Source organism: Sclerotinia sclerotiorum, genomic scaffold (genome assembly GCF_000146945.2).
Source record: "Sclerotinia sclerotiorum 1980 UF-70 scaffold_22 genomic scaffold, whole genome shotgun sequence".
Taxonomy (NCBI): domain Eukaryota; kingdom Fungi; phylum Ascomycota; class Leotiomycetes; order Helotiales; family Sclerotiniaceae; genus Sclerotinia; species Sclerotinia sclerotiorum.
In genome coordinates, this window is record NW_001820814.1 from 618,688 (window position 1) to 636,627 (window position 17,940).

The 17,940-nt window shown below is 41.5% G+C and overlaps 8 protein-coding genes across 8 annotated transcripts; 5 read left to right on the plus strand and 3 right to left on the minus strand.

The window, feature by feature from the left end:
• Positions 1-242: 242 nt before the first annotated feature.
• On the plus strand, positions 243-1,347 carry SS1G_12901 (hypothetical protein; the record flags this gene model as incomplete). The annotated part of the gene is made up of 4 exons (XM_001586273.1): positions 243-602; positions 771-804; positions 861-881; positions 926-1,347. The coding sequence occupies 4 exons, from the start codon at positions 243-245 to the stop codon at positions 1,345-1,347; spliced, it is 837 nt and encodes a 278-aa protein (XP_001586323.1).
• A 258-nt stretch (positions 1,348-1,605) lies between these two features.
• On the minus strand, positions 1,606-1,946 carry SS1G_12902 (hypothetical protein; the record flags this gene model as incomplete). The annotated part of the gene is made up of 2 exons (XM_001586274.1): positions 1,606-1,781; positions 1,835-1,946. The coding sequence occupies 2 exons, from the start codon at positions 1,944-1,946 to the stop codon at positions 1,606-1,608; spliced, it is 288 nt and encodes a 95-aa protein (XP_001586324.1).
• Positions 1,947-2,232: 286 nt separating this feature from the next.
• SS1G_12903 (hypothetical protein) lies at positions 2,233-3,702 on the plus strand (the record flags this gene model as incomplete). The annotated part of the gene is made up of 2 exons (XM_001586275.1): positions 2,233-2,573; positions 2,631-3,702. The coding sequence occupies 2 exons, from the start codon at positions 2,233-2,235 to the stop codon at positions 3,700-3,702; spliced, it is 1,413 nt and encodes a 470-aa protein (XP_001586325.1).
• A 571-nt stretch (positions 3,703-4,273) lies between these two features.
• Positions 4,274-4,560, minus strand: SS1G_12904 (predicted protein; the record flags this gene model as incomplete). The annotated part of the gene is made up of 2 exons (XM_001586276.1): positions 4,274-4,367; positions 4,538-4,560. 2 exons carry the CDS (start codon positions 4,558-4,560, stop codon positions 4,274-4,276), a joined length of 117 nt encoding a protein of 38 aa, XP_001586326.1.
• A 1,838-nt stretch (positions 4,561-6,398) lies between these two features.
• On the plus strand, positions 6,399-7,872 carry SS1G_12905 (conserved hypothetical protein; the record flags this gene model as incomplete). The annotated part of the gene is made up of 3 exons (XM_001586277.1): positions 6,399-6,554; positions 6,624-7,229; positions 7,282-7,872. 3 exons carry the CDS (start codon positions 6,399-6,401, stop codon positions 7,870-7,872), a joined length of 1,353 nt encoding a protein of 450 aa, XP_001586327.1.
• Positions 7,873-8,934: 1,062 nt separating this feature from the next.
• On the plus strand, positions 8,935-10,884 carry SS1G_12906 (hypothetical protein; the record flags this gene model as incomplete). Its single annotated transcript, XM_001586278.1, has 3 exons — positions 8,935-10,010; positions 10,061-10,361; positions 10,417-10,884. 3 exons carry the CDS (start codon positions 8,935-8,937, stop codon positions 10,882-10,884), a joined length of 1,845 nt encoding a protein of 614 aa, XP_001586328.1.
• Positions 10,885-13,945: 3,061 nt separating this feature from the next.
• On the plus strand, positions 13,946-14,923 carry SS1G_12907 (hypothetical protein; the record flags this gene model as incomplete). The annotated part of the gene is made up of 4 exons (XM_001586279.1): positions 13,946-14,210; positions 14,280-14,391; positions 14,447-14,742; positions 14,856-14,923. The coding sequence occupies 4 exons, from the start codon at positions 13,946-13,948 to the stop codon at positions 14,921-14,923; spliced, it is 741 nt and encodes a 246-aa protein (XP_001586329.1).
• A 532-nt stretch (positions 14,924-15,455) lies between these two features.
• SS1G_12908 (hypothetical protein) lies at positions 15,456-17,750 on the minus strand (the record flags this gene model as incomplete). Its single annotated transcript, XM_001586280.1, has 8 exons — positions 15,456-15,879; positions 15,960-16,055; positions 16,126-16,502; positions 16,574-16,647; positions 16,693-16,726; positions 16,782-16,801; positions 16,866-17,036; positions 17,648-17,750. 8 exons carry the CDS (start codon positions 17,748-17,750, stop codon positions 15,456-15,458), a joined length of 1,299 nt encoding a protein of 432 aa, XP_001586330.1.
• Positions 17,751-17,940: the final 190 nt, after the last annotated feature.

The following is a 17,940-nucleotide window of genomic DNA, read 5'->3' on the forward strand; positions in this document are numbered from 1 at the left end:
ATAATCGGTATTTCTTGGGAAATCATAGTAACCCTTCACAATGTATTTACAATCAATCACACCCTCCCCATCATTTGTGAATGCGATGCGGTTTACGGAGTACGCCATCCGGTTTCCGGGCCGCACATCACTGACGTAGTTTCGAATCAACGTAAATAAATACACCTCCAACGAAGCCTTAAATAATCTTCTCAGTACCACCTATACATCTCAATAAATCCGAAACAGAATATCCCCCAAAAATGTCAACCATAGCACCCGAAGCCCTAGCTGGCTTCTCCGACGCCTCTAGCTACGATAAACATCGTCCGAGTTACCCTCTCGAGGCACTCACTATACTTCTACGTAATCTAGGAGTGGAAAATGTAGAGGGAGCGAGAATTATTGATGTAGGTGCTGGAACGGGGAAGTTTACTAGTTTGCTTGCGCAGAGGGAGGAGGGGTTTGAGATTTTGTGTGTGGAGCCTCATGAGGAGATGAGAGAGGTTTTGAGGGGGAAATTTGGGGAGGGGGAGGGGAAGGGGAAGGTGAGGATTGTGGAGGGTCATGCGGCGGGCATGGAGGTGCAGGAGGGTTGGGCTGATGCGGTTATTGCTTCGCAGGTGAGTGAGTGGTTGTGTGGTTTTTGATGGGGGGAGTTTCCGCTGACTTGGTGTTGTGGTTAGTCTTGGCATTGGTGAGTGATAGGTTATGTATTTGTAGTATGGGGGAAGATTTAACTGATTATCGAGAAGGTTTGCTACTAAGGAGTCTTTGAAGGAGATTCATAGAGTGTTAAGACCTGGAGGAGTACTTGGGCTGATTGTAAGGATTCCTGAAATATGGAGGTCAGATGCAGTTACTAACATGTGAATGTTTAGTGGAACATCGAAGATTGTATGGTACACAAATCTATCTGTTCAACTACTACTAATCACAAATATAGATAACACACCACGAGATGGTCGAGCAACAGCAACAAAATGGGAACAAGTCCTAAAGGATATTGTGGAAAGTACTGAAGATGGACTTCCTCGCTTTCGTAATGGGAAATGGAAACAAGTGTTTGAGGACCAATTGGATTCTACTCCATTGCAAACCTTGAAAGATACATTCATGCAGGATTTCCCGCAGTTCTCATTGCCGTTGGGAGAAGATCATGTTGAGTGGACGGCATGGTTGAGTGATGAGGCTATTTGGAATAGATTTGGGACTTTGAGCGCGATTACGGTATTAGAGCCGGAGAAGAAAGAACAGATAAAGCAGAAGGTTCTCAACTCGTTGAAGGAATTGGATGCAGAGCGTAATGAGAAAGGCGAGGTTGCGTTGCATGGGAAAACTTATTTCTTCTGGACCTCAAGGGTATGAGTAGATAGATGGCATAGATAGCTTCAGAAGCCACCCCATTGTTCTATTCCGACAGTTTCCAAATATTGGAATATCGATTTTCATATGGCCATGCACGTATTTCACCGTCCTTCTCCTGGTTTACCGCATCCCATCGTCGTCTTTTGAATATCATGAATTTCGTAAAAGGATCCTTCCTGTATAGCACTCCATAACTCCCACCCAATGCTTTTTCACCATTGTGCTATTATGCAGAGTCATCGGCCGAGATGTACATGACTAAAAGACAAACGGAATTAGCTTCGCATATTGAGATGATGTCCAGAAGGAAGAATCCTCACCATTATTGCCCCGCACAAAAGCATCTCCATGAACCGTCTTCTTCTTTCCATGAACCCATTCCTCACATTTCTCTAGCGCAATATTCATATATCCATCGACTGATTGTAATTCTCCTGCGTATATGTGAGGATGGAACTATGCAACGGAGGGGTTACTAGTAGCTAACCTTTGAAGACGAGAGAGTTATTGAGCTTCACAATGACTCTTGACCCAATGATATCTGACAGGAAGGATGAAGGATCCTTGCCTTCGCCTTGATTTAATGCTCCGTTCTCCATATCTTGTTTCGCGATACCGATTTGGATTTCACGGAATTGTTTCTTTCTTTGATTGAAAAATAATTTTGAACGTCGTACCGTAGTCGCGTCCTACAAAGACAATGGCAGTGAATAAAGCATCGGTATCGCTACCGGTACTTTTAGCGCATGCAGATGCAGCCCGGCCTGGAAGCCCACCAAAATTTCCACTGTAGGTTCACACTTTCAACCTCGGAATTACAATACTTTACAAATATAAATACAATTCTAAGAATCACAATCAAATCGCAGAAACAGCAAACAAAACATGGCAGACCTCAATACTGTAGAAGCACCTCCTGTGAAAAAGAAGTTCTCGCTGTTCAAAAAAAAGTTAACCCAGTCGCCAGCTCCAAATATTAAACCGGGTCAAAATCATACGGATGCTTTTAGTCGCGCGAAAGATCTCTTTCCGTTACATGTTAAGGAGAAGGAAATTAAGAGAGAAAAGAAAGCTGCAACTTCAGAGAGAAAACGTTCCTCGCAGAGTAGGGAGAAATCATCTTCGAGTCCGAGGTTGGAGAAGAGGAGAAAAGTCGGGGATGAGGATGTGAAGGTGGATGTGAATGATTTGGGTAGTGAGACGGAAGATGAGGAATTGAGGGCTAGGTATTTATGGACTGCGAGTGTGATCTTATCATGAATGTATGCTGATTGGGGATTTAGGGAATCTTCATTATCTACTCCTGATAGTAGCAAGTCACAAATAAGATCCTCGCAACAAAAGCGTCGGTCGCCTGCGAGTTTGATGGGTCGTTTTGCGAAAGATGTACAAAAGAAAAGGAACAAGAGTGGGGATAGTAAAGCTGTTACAAAGGGTTATATATCACTGAGCGATAGCGAAACCGAGGATACCGTGCCTGTTAGGCAAACTATAAGCAGGAGTTCCTCTCCGGTTGTAGCGTCGGCCAACCCGACATCTATTATTGACGATGACGATGAAGATGCGTTCTCTGAGGAGGAGTTTCCGGAATTATTAGCAAAGGCTCGAGAGAATAAACGGCTTGCAGATTTAGCGCAACAGAGAAGTAATGCCGAATGGGCAAATAGGAATCATGAGCCAGACCGGAGTGCCGCAGACGACGACGTCTTCCAGGATAAACGAAAAGGGGAACCAGTTCTAGAAATCTTCATCTCATCTCGACTTGAAAATACCAAGAATTTAGTTATCAAGAGGAAACTACATCAACGATTACGAGAAGTTCGACAAGCTTGGTGCGACAAACAACAATGGGATGGAGTACCCATGCCAGAAGAATTAAAAGATGCCATATTACTCACATGGAGAAATAAGAGATTATTCGACTCTATGACATGCGCATCACTAAATTTGGACTTCAATACAAACGGCGATCTCGATAGCACAGGCGATGGATTCAACAGCGGTAGAATCCACATGGAAGCATGGACCAATGATCTCTGGGATGAATGTTGTAAAGCAGCCTCCGCGGAAGAAATCAGCGACGATGAGGAAGAAGCCGTTGAAGTTGTTCCGGAACCAATAACTAAGATGCGATTAATACTCAAGGCGCAATCGAAGGACATCAAGGAATTCAAAACATATGTGAAAGCTACGACGACGGTTCAGAAATTGGTAGATGGCTTTAGGAGTATGAATAGAATTCCGGCGGAGAAGAAAATTATTCTCAGCTTTGATGGTGATCAGTTGGATGTGGAGTCTACGGTTGAAGAAGCAGGTTTTGATGATATGGACACGGTGGATGTGTTGATTAGATGATATGATGATGATGTATGGTGTATGGAGTACTACTTTTACTTTTACTGTCTAAAGAGCTTTGTTTTTGGTTGTATTGGGTCAAAACTTTTGGTTGGTTTGTTGATGGATGAGATGGAGTTTTGGGAATGGATTGGATTGGAATGGCGTATGATGTATGGTGTATGGTGTACTTACTGGCTGGCAAAATATTGATACCCTGAGTGGATTATAGATTCGTATGTGGAGGAAAGAGGAAAGAGGAAGATCCGTTCTGTTGCGTTCTGCTCAGTTCGTTCTTGAGGACTTGATATCTGTTTAATTCTACTTGTTTTAAGTTCAGCAGTTAATGGTTGATAGTTGATGATATTATAATGGAACTAGTAATGTATGAAGTAATTCTATCTATATTTATATTTATTTCTGTTTATGATGATACTTATTTATTCCGTATATGTACACTAGATACCTAACCTAAGAATACTATACGCGGGAAATTTGAACTTCAATATCATCATCAGTTCTATATCCAAAGTCAATTATTTTATAGGGGGGAATAGATATACATACAACCTGGGATGCTATAGCCCTAACATCAACAATACGCACTTCCCTTCTTAAACCTAACCTCTTCATCTTCATCCCCATCCTCATCTAATCTAATCGAACCTAAACACCCATCCAGACCCCTTCCCTTCCCACATATCATAAACAAAATATCTCAACCTCTTCACTTCTAGCGCTTCCTCCAATTTCTAGCCAATTAACTAATCAATACAGTAACCCGTTTACTTACCATCACCATCGCCGAAGACATCGTCTTCATCTAAAAATTTATAGAAATCAACATATCACTCACTCATACTCCTGGTTTACATCCATGTTTACTTTTACATCGTAAATTGTTGACTCAAGACTGGGTAAACCGCGAGCTCTTATTGATCTTCTGCGCGCGCCTTTGACTTTGTATTCAAGTGAAATTTGGTGTCCATCGGGTTGAAGAATTACTTTGAAACTCCATAAATTTGTCAAATTGAACGGCAACTGTGCCGACCCGATAATAGCAACACAGTGTCAAAATCAAGCACACTTATTGGTGATGGCTTCATCAAAAAGAATCGCAGCAAATGCAGGCTTTCATCACACTTATGAATTATGCCTCGAAAAATGCCAAGATCATAGATGACTTCGAACAAATTGGACGCCAGGCACATATATTATGTATGTAGTGCTTCAGCAAGGCAAGAAAGGGTCAACCATCCTTCTTCTTATCCCAAAACCTCAATATTTTTAACTCTTAACACGCTTGTATTTGCTTGATTATTATTCAAGTCGCTTTACCTCAATTGAAGTTAGAGAAATGGTCATTGTAATCCCTGTCTATTTCCGCTTCCTAAGTACTCTCAGCTTCATGCATAATGGGCTGGATGCTTTTCGGGTTGAGCGAAAGCTGGAATTGGTCATAATTGATATATGTCCTTGCAAAGATGTATAATGGTACGTTGATAGCTCTGATTCAAAGACAGCGCGTCAAAGCAGTGTACGGCCTGGAAGGGCCAGATCCTGTTGGTCCAGAGTTTTCGGATGTGTTGATATGAAGATAGAAGGATTGTGTTAAAATATCATTGCAAATGATTTGATAAAAAGTAATACCATTCCATGAAATGCATTCACCAGGAGAAAACAAATAGAGTCTTTAACTTCAGCCAAATTTCACAACCTAAGAAATGAGTGGAATAACAAGACTATTTGAAACCTCACTACTCCTACCGAAGCACCTCAGCAATCGAGCCACAGGTTAAGTAAGTCTAGACTCACGAATTGGCATTGCAAAGTATGAAGTGTCACGAGCATCTCATTTACGTTCCGCTTTGATCGAAAAATAGACAATGTAGTGTAGGATTTCAAGGAGGGACCTTCGAAACGATAGCTGGGCCATAAATGGGGAAATTGAATGCGAAAAGGACGAGGTTATACCAAGTTTAGAATGCATCGAAAGGCTAAAAACATGGGGAAGTGAATCAAGTGATACTGCAAACGTGGCTAATGTAGTCTTGTTATTGAATGAATGGATGGATTACTCCTGACTATTAGTCGCTTTGATATTATATTTCGTATTTACTTTTTATTTGCATTTTAATTGTAATAATGGCATGAAGGAATGGATGAATGGACCAAAAGTTCTACCTTTTACCCGGATTTTCTTTCTCCCGCCAAATTCTCGAACAATGTGGGGGTTGGGGTTTCGGAATCAGGGGATATGAGGGGTTGGTTTTGGCGACCTTGAAGTGTGAATGGAGTGATGGGGGAAGGTCAAGTGAATGGAAAGATGAGGACCGTGTGAGGTAATTGTACTTCCTACGTCGTAATAATCAAAAATAGTCTGGAGCGCGGGGTTGAACTGGAAACGATATTCTTCCACCAATAAAAATCTCTGGATCCTTGAATATTTAACACGAAAAAGGAAAATAACCAGAAATCATCGTGGACTTTTTGACTTCCGTCAAATTGCCCCACTCTTGGGCCAATTGTTCATACTCCCTCGACTGCTTTTCAAACAGTTTGAATGGCTCAATTAATTATATATATATATGTGTCTGCTTCTTTCCTTGAGTGTAAATCCTTCTTCCCTATTTTCTCTTCTCTTCCATCACTCCCCCCCTCATACTTTTCCATATACCTCCTTTCTTCACCTACCCTCATCCATCACATCAATCATCATGGCTGAAATCACCATCACAGGTTGGGATACTCGAGATGTTCGATTCCCCACTTCTCTCGACAAGACTGGATCGGATGCTATGAACGCCGCTGGAGATTACAGTTCTGCATACTGTATTCTCAAGACTGATTCTGAATTCTCTGGCCATGGCATGGTAAGACTATTGTTCCTTTCTGTCAATTCCCCTGTTTATATACTCTGCTAACACAATTTCCCCTCGCAGACTTTCACAATCGGTCGTGGAAACGATATCGTATGTGCTGCAATCAATCATGTCGCCGACCGTCTCAAGGGACGTACCCTTTCCTCCCTCGTCGCGAATTGGGGTCAAACCTGGAGATATCTCGTTTCCGATTCACAACTTAGATGGATTGGTCCAGAAAAGGGTGTCATTCATCTTGCCCTTGGAGCCGTTGTCAATGCTATCTGGGATTTATGGGCAAAGACACTCAACAAGCCTGTGTGGAGAATTGTGGCAGATATGAGCCCAGAAGAGTTCGTCAGCTGTATTGATTTCCGTTACATTACGGATGCTATTACACCTGAAGAAGCCATTGCTATGCTCAAGGCCGAAGAGGGAGGAAAGGCTAAGAGAATCGAAGATGCTTTGAACAACAAAGCTGTTCCCGCTTATACTACAAGTGCCGGATGGTTGGGTTATGGTAAGGAGAAGATGAAGGGGCTCTTGGAGGAAACTTTGGCAAAGGGATACAGACATTTCAAGCTCAAGGTTGGAACATCCGTTGAGGCTGATCGTGAACGTTTATCAATTGCCAGAGAAGTCATTGGATATGACAAGGGTAATATTCTTATGGTTGACGCAAACCAGGTATGATACCTTGTCGTAGTGTTATTCAGTTCCAGAACTAACATTCTTATAGGTCTGGTCTGTCCCTGAAGCTATCGAATACATGCAACAACTCAAAGAGTTTAAGCCATGGTTTATCGAGGAGCCTACTTCTCCTGATGATATCCTCGGCCACAAAGCTATTCGTGAAGCTCTAAAACCATATGGAATCGGTGTTGCAACCGGTGAGATGTGTCAAAACAGAGTTATCTTCAAACAACTTCTAGCCAGTGGAGCCATTGATGTCTGCCAGATTGATGCTTGTCGTATGGGAGGTGTCAACGAGGTCTTGGCTGTTTTGCTTATCGCAAAGAAATTCGGTGTCCCAATTGTTCCACACAGTGGTGGTGTTGGACTTCCAGAGTACACTCAACATTTGAGTACCATTGACTACGTTGTAGTCAGTGGAAAGTTGAGCGTTTTGGAATACGTTGACCATCTCCATGAGCACTTCGAGAACCCATCCGTCATCAAGGGTGGTTACTACCAGACTCCATTGGAGCCAGGATACAGTGTTGAAATGAAGGCAGCAAGTATGGATCGATATGAGTTCCCAGGAAAGGATGGAGTCAGCTGGTGGAAGAGTGAAGAGGCTAAGCCTATATTGGAGGGTATCAAGATCTAATTTATGTTGTCGGTGGAGTTGTGAGGGGTGTCGATGATATTAATGTTGAGTCATCGGCAGCAGGGCAACGATGGCATCCTGTATGATTATGTTTCATCCCAATGGGGGTCGAGGGTTTTCATGTTGGGCCCTCTTCCGCAGGGCAACGATGGCATCCTGTATAACATATTTGTTATCCTAAAACTGTAGTACCATTATTTATATACCAATTTATTATTTTGATTCATTCGACAGCTCAGTGACAGGTGATTATTGAAGTTCTATAACTTGATCCATTAACCACGATAAAGGTACACACACGTTCATGCTCTTAATTTTTCCTAAACTAGGACTATGAGCGCCATTCAGCGATCATCTATTTCAAAGAATTTGTCTAGTAAATTTCACATGATACAAATCCATACTTGAGCAAGTGATAAATAATCATTAAAAGGGGTTTAATTAATTGAAATCGAGATCATTAATGGATTAAAAGTAGGATTCATTCGATTGAGAGAGGCGAGGACAGCAAAGCCGCTATCAAACGACACTGGAGGAGGGATTTCAAGGAGAGGGGACACGTAGGGTCCCCTTCCCTAAACCAGCTATCTATCTATATTTTGTCCATAAACTAATTATATATATATAACCTTGTATCCATGGAAAGAGAGTTTCATGCTCCGTGGGTAGTACCAAGGCGTCACCCAAGCTATTAGTTCATCCCATGGTCAAAACTCCAATTTACCCTATTCATGCTAATAAACCTTTTTACGGATTGGAAACATCAAACTCCGAGCGAGGACTTTCTTCCCCCTCTCTCATTCAAAACATCACGTGTGTTTTGTGGTTTTTTCTCGTTTCAGGATTCGCGCATTGGCCTAAAACAAAACATTTATCGCAACGTATTCAAAGTTAAATTCATCAATTCATCATTATATAAATCCAAATCCCATCTCATGTGGGAGGTGATGTTGATATTTTAATCTACTGTATTTTTGCTCGATAGCTCACTTGTGGAAGTCTGAATATCGCTTGAGGATCCTCATCTATTTCCATTTTTCGAACCACCTCAAATCAAAGATCATGGCACCGAAACCATCACCAAAGCCCTCCAAAACATCGAAGCCAAAAATAATAAATGATGAACAATTACAATCATTTACTCAAGAGAACTTTGAAAAGGAACTTAAGGCTTTAGCTTTAAAAGCTCAAGAAGAGACTACAACCAGATTTCTCTTATCTCAACTTTGGATCTTGGCTAAATCAGCTACCCTCCTCTCACTCGCTGCCATATATTCAAATGTTTCTCAACTCGCTCTCTCTCCAGTTTATGGATCATATCCAGCTGGAAAATGGCATTCGAAAGGAGTCATGACAGCTTGCTTCTTAGGCTGGTCATCAAATCTATTCATCAGACGTTATCTTCCAGTCAGGAAACCAGTTCAACTTCTTCCCTTTATCGCGGCCTATATTCCAATGACCCAGTATTTACTTTTCAATCTAAGCGGTCTCATGGGAGCTAATTTTGGACCTCCTATTACCGAAGGGTTCACATTTCTACCTTTACTCATCCTTTCCGCCTCGTGTACGGCCACTACATTGGACGATTTGGAACTCACATCTGGTCGATGGCCTTGGATTTCCGATGCAGCACCAGGTATGATCTCATATGCTTTCTTCAAAACTGTTGAATATGTATCTGCAAATCAAATTTCTCGATACATAGGCCAATCCTTCATCTTCACACGTCTTGGAATGGAAATTGTTCTCCAAGCTTTGTATGCCGCCTTCGCGCCTTCGAAACTCCTTCTTTGGATATTCCCAGCGGTAATTCATACTGCATTATTTAATTCACATGTTCCCACGCCATATGCTTTAAATAAACTCAATACTACCATGAATTCTCATGAATGGTCGATCCTTGATCGAAAAGAATCTTTAACCGGATATATTTCTGTTATTGAAAGTTCGTCGATAGGTGGTGGGTTCCGTGCTATGCGCTGTGATCATAGTCTGTTAGGAGGAGAATGGTTGGTTAATGGGAAGAAAGCTAAAGGAATTCCTGAACCCATTTATGGAATCTTTGTAATGCTAGAGGCAGTACGTCTGGTTGAAGTGGAGAAGCCGATTAAGGACGAGGATGCTAGTGCATTGATCATGTGAGTTTCCCAAGATCTTTTCGAATCTTCATCTTACTGATATCAAATAGCGGTCTCGGTGTTGGTACGACACCAGCTGCTCTGATATCTCATGGAATCCATACTACTTTGGTAGAGATTGATCCTGTTGTGGTAGATTTTGCTCGTGAATATTTCGCTCTTCCTGAGCCTCAAGAAACTATCATTGATGATGCGGTATCTGTTGCATCAAATTTCGCTGCTCAAGGGAAAAAGTTCAATTACATCGTTCACGATGTATTTACAGGTGGAGCTGAACCTGTTGAACTATTCACATATGAGTTTTTGAAGGATCTTTATGATATCCTAGAACCGGGCGGTGTTATCGCTATTGTATGTGTTCTTATTTTATGCAACTTTCTTGATTTCCATACTAATAATCCCCTAGAACTACGCTGGAGACTTCGTTCTCCCTCCTTTCCTAATCATCCATAGCACAATCCGCTCGCTATTCCCTACTTGCCGCATCTACCGCGAAGCCGAAGCCCCAACAGATGAACACATTGCGGAAACAGGACAAGATTTCACAAATATGGTAATCTTCTGCACCAAACCTCTTTCCGAAACACATGAAATCAGAGACTCAGAATCTTCTGTGAAATCATCAATCACATTCCGAGAACCAGTAGAAAAAGATTTCTTAGGATGTAACTCGAGAAGAGCATACCTATCACCGAAGTGGGAAATAAGTGAAGCTGAATTGAGAAGAGGACAAGAAAAGGGAGAGGAAGAATTCTCGGGAGTTTTGAGGAGGAATGAGACGGGAAGGTTAATGGAGTGGCAGGTTAAGAGTGCGGTGGGTCATTGGGGAGTTATGAGGGGGGTTTTGCCGGGCGGTGTTTGGATTGATTGGTAAGTTTTTGAGGGATAAGTATTTGAGGGGGGAAGGGGGATTTTATATTGGGTATTTTGTATTGGGTATTGGATATAATGGAGATGGGGAAAGGAATCGATGATTGGAAGAAATCGATACTTTGGGCTTTTATATGTATATGGTATATTGTGAAATGAATGATATATCTACAATATAGTAAATAAATACATAGAAATAAAATCATATTATTATATGTTTTATGATACTTAGTAGTTATGGGTCGGCGGTTGTGGGATTGGTAGTTGTGTTGTGGATTGGGATGAATATAATGAGAGATGAGATAAAATGAATTATGTGGATGGGAAGAGAAGAGATGAAATGAGAAATAAAATGAAATAGATAAAGTAGATAGGATTAGATGAGATGAGTAGATGGATGGGATGAGAAGAGATAGAAATCTATAATTACATAGGTATAAAAAAATATCAAAATCACAATAAGAAATTCATCGCATATAATCATATAGTACAATTCTTTCAATCCATTCCACCCGCCACTCGTTTAATTTCCCTGCTGCATACATAGTATTCCGTTTCATCCGGTCTTTAATGTATAGAGTAGAGTAGGTATATAGTATAAATATTTTTTAAAATTTGAAATTATTATTGAGATTTTTTATTTTGTTTTATTTGATGATTATAATAGATTTTGTTGTATTAGATGTTTTAGTATTAGAAATTTATTTTATAAAATTATATTTTTTATTTAGGTATATTAAAGTTTTTGAAGTTTTGATTATATTAAGTAAACTTTTATAATTTTAATATATTAGATTTGATAGACGTGATTTTGATATAACGAGGTTCTATTATATTATATAGATACTTTTTATTGTTCTTGATAATAATCGCTTTTAGGACTAATCTACTGTATTTCCGTATTGCGAGGAAGAGGAATGTAATCAACCGGACATAATAGGATTTAGACTTAAACTGAATGACCTATTAGATAATTTATACAGTAGCACGCCCACCAGGCCTTAGCAAAATAAACTACTAACTATCCCATTTGTACTTTATCATCAGCAAACACATGCCTAAAGTGAAATGTGCCCAACTTCTCTAGTCGCATAAGGTACCCAAATAGTAAAATGCGGGGTGATTCTGTGAAATGTTATTGGTGAGATGGCTAATTGACATGGTGCAATACATCAACCGAGCTTCGTTAGGCAGGAATCACTAACTATATGATCCGCCACCTTCCTCTTGGGGAATTTCGTTAGGTTCTTGCGGGGAAATATCCTAGATGTATGTTAATGTATCTACAAGGATAGATAAATCCCATGTATCAACGTATCCTGAATATTTACACCGCGAACACGTTAATAACTCGTGCGAAATTAGAATAGAAAGTAAGACTTATAAAAACTCCGAAAGGTTATAATAAATCGGTGTTAAGAAAGCGGTGGGAAAATTCTTGAAATGATGCCGTTAGTTGTTCCATCGGTCTAATAACAATAATTATTTTCCTACAAATCTTAGCTTTCGGAGTTTTGTGACGGAGTATATTTTCTATCCGCTAGAGTTATGTCGGTACTTAGTTGAGTCTAGTTTCAACTTTCTTCATGGATACGCCTGATAACGGCTATATAACGGCTTATTGTAATGAGCACCTAGTACCTCCGTAGGTACCGGAAATAATAGCTGGTGAAATGGAAATTGTTCGGGCTCTTGTTTACCGATTCTGCGTTTTACTTGAGGATGGTTGGTGTTTTGGTTTATTTCAGGATCAGTGATGAGTCAGTTACTGGATGCAGAGACGGAGGATATCTCTTTTTCGGAAGGATTGTGGTTGATCTTGGGTATAAGCTTAGGGCTACAAGGGGGATGCATATGACGGATTGTTTTGGTGTGAGGGGTGCATATGTATGGGATGAAATCATTATACTCCGTCATTAGTTGAACTCGGGGGCGGGTTGATTAGTTATCTAAAAGTTTGTAATGATAATGACCTCGTGTTTGGAATATATTAAACGAGAAACATGTCTACTTGGTAGATAGCAAGATATACGCAATGATCGATATCTGCAATTAAAACGCAGCGGGACGGGACGGGGACTGCCGCTCTATTTTACGGTACTTCTAGGAGATAGGCATTTAACAACCGAAACCTTACTAGATTGGATTAGCTATCTTCCAACTAATTTACCTTCACATACGGAAAGTACACACATATCTTGTTTCCTTTTCCAGAACACATGTCCACATCCGACATCTCACCTCATCCTAGACGAACCCTCTTCTCATCATCTGCAGCCAAGAATCACACAAGAACTAAGCCCCAGCATAAGCTCACCCCGCAATTTTTCGAATGGCTTGGTCACTCGTCTGATCCATGATATGATTAGCCATCCATGCATTTTGATGGCTTCGGACCTGCGTATTGGACCTGCAGGTGATTGATCAGATGGCACCTGCCCGGTTGGATCAATTCCTTCTTTAAAGTTAACATTGCTATTGCTATTTTGACAGTATGATAAGCAACAACAATTTAACATGCAGGAAAACAACCTCGGTCTCCTCACAGGCTCACACATGGAGAAATCAAGCTACCGGTCTGTCGGAGCAATCACATATACTCTGCAGTTTAAACTTCAGTACAAGGGCTTGGCTGCAGCTCGGAGGAAATTAGGAAGGAAGGAATATAGCTAGATAAGCTTCTGAATGGGGTTTTGGGGTCGCTTAGAATCCTAGTCTGGAGATACTGTATGTATGTATGCAAATGCGTGAGTGCGTTTGGAGTTCTACGTTACGTGGCCTTTGGTGGTTCAGTGTTTGTGGGAAGCACCTCGGGATGTCAAATTCAAACGGGAGGGGGGACTTGCAGATGTTACGTGATGAATTGGGAGTTAGAGTTTGAGGTTGCATATTGGGATTTGTGGTATAAATACTCATTCCCGTCCTCGATTTCTTAGATTCTTTAAGCTTGAGTGCCATCTTTAAAGTGCTCTCTTCGGTCATCTCATCTTATCTCATCTCTCCTCCTTCTCCTCAACCTCACCCTATCAACTCCTCAGTCAGGCAAACCAATCTTCATCCTCAAAATGAAGTTCTCAGTTTCCCTCCTCCTTTCCCTCTCCTCCATCGCCCTAGCTCTTCCTGTCGCAGAGACAGAAGTCCGATCCGAAGCAGTAGCGGATAAAACCACGACTGATCACCTCGCTTCGACCGCGCACTTCTTTGAAGAATCAGCCGTAGTAGCTGCTGCCGCTGCCTCAGCTACACCCAGTGTTGTAACAACGGAAAATGGTCTCACAACTGATGCCTGCAAACCTGTTATTGTGATTTTTGCAAGGGGTACTAATGAAGGTGTGTTAGCCTGAGAATTTCCAGATTTTCTAATCTCCCTACGATCATCACCTGCTAACTATACATCAGAGGGAAATGTCGGCCAAGATGTTGGACCTTACGTCTTTACCGACTTGAGAGCTTCACTTACTTCCGCCAAAGTAACAGTACAAGGAGTTGACTACGCCGCCAATGTCCTCGGGTACGTTCTTTCCATCCCGTCCCATACCATTCAAGCAAAACTAACCCACGCACAGCTACCTCGAAGGCGGTGACCCAACCGGCTCAACAACCATGGCCAACCTCACCAACACCGCCGCCGCAAAATGTCCCTCTGCAAAACTCGTTCTCTCCGGCTACTCCCAAGGTGCCCAACTTGTCCACAACGCTGCCAAAACACTCTCTGCAGCTGTAACGGCCAGAATTGCCGCCGTAGTCATGTTCGGTGATCCAGATAATGGACAAGCTGTGGGTACTGTCCCAACAAGCAAGGTCTTGAGTATTTGCCATAATCAGGATATTATCTGCACTAAACTTGGATGGTTTACTACTCGTGAGTTTTTCTTTTTTTCTTTCTTTTTTTTTTCTCCTCGATCGTGGTGATTCGAAGGGCTGTGGATTTGGGGATTTGCGGCTATGGGGATTTATTTGCTGACTGATGTCTAGATTTGACATACTCCGAGGATGCGCAGACCGCGAGTGACTTTATTGTCAATGCTGTTGGTGCTGTTTAAAGGGTTTTGTTGTTGATTCAAGAGGGGATGATGGGGATGATTTGATGATGATATCGAATGAGGGTCGTTTTGAGAAAAGACAGAATGTAATTTTGTATAATTATAGTAAGCTCGTAGATACAATTAAAATTTAAAGATTGACCGATATATGATAGTACAGTTGATTATTTGCAAAATGAGAAACTTGTTTGGTTTGGATAGGATAGGGTTGGATTGGATTTGAAGATGTAGATGTAGATGTAGATGTAGATGTAAAAATTATATACGGTGACTAATTTTTCCGTTATATCTAAACTTAGATATATAAATACCGTTGACACTAGCTAGGAGAGGGGGAAAAGTTCCACTTGAATCTTGACCACCAAGTTTTCCCTGAAATAATCTCGTAAAGAACTGCGATACCCAATTAACATGAACAATGAATAAAATTACTCTGCCTTTTCTTCTTCTCTAGATTATCATCCACAACCAGAAACCATAATTGTAATTGTATTTTTTAGTTAGTAGCACAAAAATAGATTCGCCCCTCGCTTCATGACGCAAGCGAGTCCTTGTCTTCCCATCCATTAGTTTCTCTCTTCGAAAACGTCACTTTCGTAACATTCGTCTTTACAATCCCCGTTTCACTTCCCGTATCCTCTACTTCTTCTCCACTATCCCTACTTCTCTCCCCTCCCGTCGCCTCAATCTCAACTTTATGTTCCGCGAATCTTCCATCGAGCTCTAAATCGTTTTCGTTATCGCCGTCGTCTAGTGATTCCATGCCGTATCGTGAACGCTTCTTCTTTGATGATCGGTGCCCGATGGTTTCGAGATCATATGGATGTCTGCTGCGGTATCTGGAGTTTGCGGCAGGGGATGATGACTCGCCTATCCAGCGAGGGACGACGTGTTTTAAGAATTGGCGCGTGATAGGGAAGGAACCGCAGATTATTACTAGGTTGGCTTCTACGATACTGTGGGGGTGAGATTAGGATTAGTATTTTCGCAAGCTTGGTTTTGATTTCCGGGTGTTAAAATTGAGAAAGATACTTACGTCCATATGCATGGAACGGAAACTTCCCATGTCTCATCGTTATCTACGAGGAGAGGTAATATGACCTTTAAACGAATTATACTCGTTACACACGTCCTGTATCATCAAACATCAGCACTACCTCTCATATTAGAAATCAGTTTAAGCAAAGAAATCATCCACCTACATCGAACCAACCATAAAGATAAAAATCAACCCCGCCTTCTGGATCTTGGGCATCTGCAAATCCACAATCATTGGAATGGGTAAGGCGAGAAGTGCAATATCGGTAGTTATATTCACAGCCGCGGCAGCAGTATATATCGCTGCACGATTAATACATTCTCCATCGGTAATGCGAATATCCCAATTCCTTGCCACGGGCCTGCATGGGAAGATAAGTGCGAAGATGAAGGCGACGCTATAGGCGAATACAACAAACATGAGGAAGTAAACCGCTGTGCGAAACCATCGTATGGGTGATAAACGGTTGTAAAAGAGGAGGAGGGAAATTTTGGACAGGCCGAGACAAGCTACGTATATTATAAAGGCGCTCATAATAATCTATATCAAAGCTGTTAGATGGATTGGGGAATGGTGAGTAGCGATGAGTGAGTGATGAGTAGAGTACTTACTTTGGTGTATAAATTAAATACTTCCACGGGCATTTCGTATATATGGACTCCAATAGCTTTGTTCAGCCACATGACTATATCCCATCAGCTTTATTTCTCACAATAGCTTCTCAACTTACAAACGAGAAGAGCCTGCACACTTACCCCGGCAAGCTATTCCATCGATCAATACAACGCAACACCAAGTAACTCAAGCCAAGGGACTTACCCAAGCCAAAATCAAACAAGCTGCATTCACCAAAGACGTTAGCAAATCCTAGCCACACATGGTTTCCAGAGAAAGATGACCTACCATCCTCAGTAGCAAAGTTCCTCGCCACAGCCACCTTGGTATAAATCCTCATACACAAAAACGCAAAACTCAACACCATTCCCACGCCAAAAACCCAATAGCCCGTTATATCCCCCTTCCTCGCCGGATTGGCAAAATCCACGACATATCCCACGGGAGCAGGTGCCGCGGCTATCAGCGATGACATTATCAACACGCTGAGGAAGATATCGAGAATGGAGCAAGAAGCATCAGTAGATCAAAACACGGAACAAAAGAACGTCATGGCAGACTCTTGGGATGACGGGATCATCCATTATTATAAAAGCACATGAAAGTATACTTTGTATGGATGGATGGTATTTGACCATGGGGATTCGAAAATAGAGATACGCAGCAGGCATCTTTCTACCTACCCACAGCACGGATTAAGGGATGAGGGAAAGTATAAATTTTTTTGTAAAATGGGGTTTGGGCCATCCATGTCGAGAAACATTTTGTAGGAGTCTACGGCATGAAAAAATCTCTTTTTTTGCTCTTTTTGCCCGATAATTTTAATTCATGCATCCTGGTGTTGGGGACACGTAGTGATCTTATCTGATGCGCATGCTTTGATACGGGATCTAATTCTGAATGATGTGGACTGGAATTGCTAGGTGGACTGGATTTTGCCAGGTGAACTTTGTTAGGAGTCGTAATCGGACTGACTACCCTTTAACCTATTATTCAGCAATATGATGCTTATATTGACAGAATGTTCATTAATGTTCCTGAAGAATCGGATTTCATCTCCTCAGACTCACATTTACAACGGGGTTTCCTTGGCGATTCCTGATTGACGGCAATACCGTCTCTCTCAAGATGGTATTGTTCGTCACAGCCTTCTCCGTACAAAGTCTTCAACATGATTCGATCATGCATAAGAGCATGTCTACTTGCGATATTGAACAATCATGGGAAGTATCGATCCGAGGAAAGAAATGATAAAACGTTTACTCATCATCTAGATGATGCTAGAGTAATAACGAGATTACCTGTCCGGTAATATTTCTCCGGTCCTGCAGCGGGACTCGGGAGACAGCGGGAGTTGACAAAG